Genomic DNA, 5000 nt, shown 5'->3' on the forward strand with positions numbered 1-5000 from the left:
AAATCGACAAACCGACAACTGGTATCACTAAGCGACAATTTTGTCAAATATAAAAGAAATCTACAGATTTAATGCATATTATCATAACTCGCATTTATGCGGATTCTTAAAGAAAACGAAATATAATTACCTTCATTTTCGCAACAAACACAAGCTTTTAACGGCCCGAGGTAACCGCATCACCACAAAGTAAACAAAGAGTCGAGAGGCCGCGGGACCAAACTCACTTTTGCGTTTATATCGTATTTTCAAAACTCGTCGGCTCTTACTTTTGTTCACTCAGCCAACGTTCCTTATTCTTTGCAGCACATCTCTTTTTTATATTTTCTTATTTTTTGAATATCACACATCAAAGAAGACAGAAGCTTTGACATAAGGGGAAAATATTTATACCTTGCGAGGAAAAACAAATGAGAAACTCTTGAGTGAATATGGACGCATTTGAAGTAGTTGCGTATCAGTTTTTGAATTTATTTTATTCATCGGTTCCTTTCCTCTATCGTCCTGATTTCATTATTAAAAATATAACCCAGATAAGCCATTAAGGATGAAACACTTCAACACCAACTTTAAAATACACATAAATAATGAATGTCTTCTAAAATAAGAATGGAAGACCATGTTCCGCCCCCCTGAACAAACAAGAAGACAAACAAGAGACTCGCATATAAAGAAGCGGGAATCAACAGCAATGATCTACATCAAGTCTTATCAAATATGAATTTCGTCATGTCTGAATACAGAATAATGGTGTGCAGAAAGCACCTACATGGCAACTCCTTCACAGTTGTCAACACCTTTCTAATCTTTTATTACGGTTTGGATACTCTGTCTCAAATATATCGATTTGTGTACAAATTCTATTTTTTTTCATCAATGACAACTCGGCTAAAGAAATGATGATAGTGCTATTAACAATACCGATACAACGGCGCCTGAAACAGCATCTGGGAAAACGCAGACCGAGCAAGGCGCCTCGCGAAGCCCGATGGCGACTCGGACTGCGATTGCAATAGGAATTCACTGCGAGGAGATTCGGTCTTCGGAGGAGTTAGTCCATCGTGCAAACAGCTTTATACTCGATAGCTTCACTGCATATAATATGAATATTGTACATTTACAAATCACTTTACCTTTGAATATATACACATTTTGTAATTGTGCAGTGGGTAAAAATATACACTAATTCTATACGAGTAACGCTGATTTTATATATACGCATATAACATTGATTCTTCTTCCAGACGGTTATGGTGGAGAGGTGTTGGCGCGCATGGGCGTGCGCACTAGTCCTGGTGGGCGTGGCGGAGGGCGTGGCTTCGCAGCGTGACCTCACCTTGCCACTCTTCCAGGAGGAGGAGGCGAGGTTCCCTGTCTTCTTCAACATTCCTGAGCCAAGGTGTGTTTCTCTATATCAGTCTGACTATCTATCTTTGGCTATGTATATATATATATATATATATCCCCACGTGTGATATTGAAAGTAGACATACGTGTCTGTCTCTGAACATATCCATGCATGAATGATAGCGTATACACACATATATTCAAGCACCTGTAAAGGAGAACATAATAATGCTGCTCCTGATTAAAATACAAATGGTAGCAGCACAACATAATTAATAACAATAATATCAATGCTAGCAGTACTGACAATGCACCGGCCTCTGACTCCTGCCTCCCCGCAGAGCCGAGGCGAGCAAGCGGCAGTCGTTCAGCGCGTGGGGGGGGAAGCGGGCCAGCTGGCACCCGGCCTTGCGGTCGGGCTCGGGCCTCCCCCTCAGCCTGAGGGACATTTACCTACACCTTTTCAAGCAAGCAAGGTACAGTAATGGTGGCAAAAAATGAAGAAAATGGTAATAATAAAGATGATGTTAAAAATACTAACATGAAGGTCAAAGTTAGGACAGGTTCGAGAACAAGGTCGTGTTTCTAGGACACAAAGTCTATATCACAAGTTCAACTAGAGGGCTGAGCGGTCGTGACTTTACTCGGATTCTACGAAAAATAGACGAGCAAGCAAATGCTATTTACGGAATATGCTCCTGGCAATAACTGTTACCAACCTTGATTTAAGCTGTTTGTGGGCCCGGAATGGAGGGCTCTACGACGACAGGCCGCCTCTTATCTGAAATCAAACAAGCTGTAGTTTAGGGTCTCGCAAGTTTGAGGAACTGATCACACTGACGTATGCCTGATTTGGTCGTTCTGTTTCATTTCGCATTTCAAAGGAGCAATTCGCCCTAACGACACTAACATCCGTCCCATACTGTCCGGCCTTTCCCCGGTCTCGGCCGCCACGGCTTCTCACGTCGCATCTCAACTTCCTATTCCGGCTCCAGTGGCAAAGGTTATTCCCGTTTTTATATGCATACATTTTTATTGTAATGGTGTCACTCTCTAAATCTTAGGCAGTTTACATTGTGCAGAAGTGTCCAAGTCAGCATAATATGAACACAAATAATGCAAACACTGCACGATATGAGTTTTTCTGAGTAATTATCGAGTAAACACTGCAACGTCACTATCAGAGAAAGAAATTCGGCTTACCCTTTCTGAAGCACAAACAGTGAGAAGCGCCCGTGTCCTTTAACGCCTGAACAGCCGTACTTAGCTCAGCGCTATGCACAGTAAGCGACCCACAAGCTTTCCAAAAAGGGATGTGACAATAAAACTAGCATAATTCAAATAAGAGAAAAAAGGGACCAACTTTTAATGTACTTGTTGTGTTTTCCGGTAGAAATTAATATCAAAACGGATGTACGCTTCCATTAGTGCAAGCACAAAAATGCGGGTCCGTCGCATTAGATAACATGAGTAACGTTTTTAGCCTTTATGCAACACTTCTTTGCGTCTAATGAAGTGTTTGCTTGGATCAGAAAATCCAGTAGCGCTTGCAGTCTAATATACATACATGCTACATAAAGTATAATCAACATCAGGTATGAAAAATGTAAACGGGAAAAATACAAATTTCCTTGTAATGGGCATCTAAAGGCAAGATAAGTAAAAGCGAAAGGCATGAGTACGCTTATCTAAGAACTAGGTCTGTGTGAAAAAAATAGGACCAAGTAAAGATGTTCAGTGTCATTTCCATGTAAGCAAAATTAAATCATTAACCTAGCATTAGGATATGACAAAAAAAAAAAAAAAAAAAAAAAAAAAAAGTTAAAAAAGGCAAGGGCAAGGTACTAGCATCCTCTAACTTCTCCCTCCCTCTCCCGACCAGATACCAGCCCTCCTCCGACGGGGAGCTGAAACGAGCCTCCTTCAGCCCCTGGGGCGGAAAACGCGCCAGTTCTCAGTACCTCTCCCTAGCACGCTCCCCATTCGAGGACGCCCCCGAGGGACCCCTGGGGAAAAGGCCCGCCTTCAGCCCGTGGGGAGGGAAGCGGTCCTCTTCTGCAGGCCTCGCACTCAATGACCTCGACATGGGCTCTTCGGCGCAGCTGGCCGAGTCCCTGGGGGCGACGGGGAAGCGCGTGGCGTTCTCGCCGTGGGGAGGGAAGCGCTCTGTTCGAGCCGTTTGGGGCGGACAGGGAGATGCCCTGGCTCTGGACGCTCCAGAGATGCTCCTAGATGGCGACGAAGAGGACACTGAGGACGACATTTTCCCTTCTCCAGCCACCGTGCACGACGCCCCGGGGCGGTTCAAGAGAATGGCCGAGGGAGATGACGGAGCCACTCCTGCCGAAGCCATGGGTGAGGAACTCCACGACAAGAATGCCACGAGGAGCGCCAGAGACACGCAAGCTCTCAGCAACGCAGCTACCCAGTGGAACGCCCCAACACCCGCACTGCTGGAGAGGAGGGCGTTCAGCGCATGGGCGGGGAAGAGAGCGGATGGAGAGAACGTTAAGCGACAAGCCTTCAGCCCTTGGGCAGGAAAACGGAGTTCTGACGACGAAAAGAGACAAGCCTTCAGCGCCTGGGCGGGCAAGAGATCCGACGTCGACGAAAAGAGGCAGGCCTTCAGCGCTTGGGCGGGCAAGAGATCTGACGACGACGAAAAGAGGCAGGCCTTCAGCGCTTGGGCGGGCAAGAGATCTGACGACGACGAAAAGAGGCAGGCCTTCAGTCCCTGGGCGGGAAAGAGATCCGACGACGACGAAAAGAGGCAGGCCTTCAGTCCCTGGGCGGGAAAGAGAGCCTTCGGCGATGAAAAGAGACAAGCTTTTAGTGCCTGGGCTGGCAAACGCGCCTCTGACGACGAAAAGAGACAGGCTTTCAGCGCCTGGGCTGGGAAAAGAACTTTTGATGAGGAAAAGCGTCAGGCCTTTAGCCCCTGGGCTGGGAAGAGGGCAGACGACGAATTAAAAAGACAAGCCTTCAGTCCCTGGGCCGGAAAGCGGGCCTTCAGCGCTTGGGCAGGGAAGCGGACTTCGGAGGATGAGAAGAGACAGGCTTTCAGCGCCTGGGCGGGAAAGAGGGACAACAGTGAAGAGAAACGGCAGGCCTTTAGCCCTTGGGCGGGAAAGAGAGCCTCTGACGACGAGAAGAGACAGGCCTTCAGCCCCTGGGCAGGAAAGAGGGCCTTCGATGAAGAGAAACGGCAGGCCTTCAGTCCTTGGGCAGGAAAACGGTCCCCTGACGATGAAAAGCGACAGGCCTTCAGTCCCTGGGCCGGAAAGAGGGATTTCAGCGCCTGGGCAGGGAAGAGATCCAGCGGCGAGGCAGACGAGAAGCAACCCTTCAGTGCCTGGGCAGGAAAGCAGTCCGAAGAAGGACAGGACCACGAATTTCCTTTCTTAAAAATGCCTCCGCAAGCATGGACGAGAGAGGAAGCTGTCGCGCACAGCCTCTAGTGAGCACTTGGATCACCTTTGTTCCACAAGTTAATTCCTGAGGTCTATCAAATATACAAACACATACATCTTCTCTTCTTTACCTTCATCCCGATGTGTCCAAGAATCCTTTTTTAAAATATGATAAGTCATTCTTACATGCATTCCTACGTGCTGTCGCCTGGCCTGCTCTCTCCCGCTTCAGCCGCCGAGGAC

At 47.2% G+C, this 5000-nt stretch overlaps 2 protein-coding genes across 6 annotated transcripts in view; one reads left to right on the forward strand and one right to left on the reverse strand.

The window, feature by feature from the left end:
- The window catches only part of LOC125045454, a 34888-nt gene extending 30014 nt beyond the window's left edge, over positions 1–4874 (forward strand). The window contains exons 2-4 of the mRNA XM_047642718.1: positions 1245–1399; positions 1689–1823; positions 3230–4874. Coding sequence (XP_047498674.1) covers positions 1251–1399; positions 1689–1823; positions 3230–4805 — 1860 coding nt within the window. The 5' untranslated portion in view covers positions 1245–1250 and the 3' untranslated portion in view covers positions 4806–4874. The remainder of the gene's footprint in view (positions 1–1244; positions 1400–1688; positions 1824–3229) is intronic.
- Positions 1–5000, reverse strand: part of LOC125045455 (COMM domain-containing protein 4-like) — a 96833-nt gene that overhangs the window by 66175 nt on the left and 25658 nt on the right. For 3 of the 5 annotated variants that reach the window (XM_047642724.1, XM_047642719.1, XM_047642721.1), the window contains one exon: positions 2067–2128. The exons of 1 other annotated variant lie outside the window; for it this stretch is intronic. The gene's annotated coding sequence lies outside the window, so the exon portion shown is untranslated. Of the gene's footprint in view, positions 1–130; positions 207–2066; positions 2129–5000 lie in introns of those variants that run through there. One more of the 5 variants, XM_047642723.1, reaches the window with a different exon arrangement.

This window comes from Penaeus chinensis, chromosome 37 (assembly GCF_019202785.1).
Source record: "Penaeus chinensis breed Huanghai No. 1 chromosome 37, ASM1920278v2, whole genome shotgun sequence".
Lineage (NCBI taxonomy): Eukaryota > Metazoa > Arthropoda > Malacostraca > Decapoda > Penaeidae > Penaeus > Penaeus chinensis.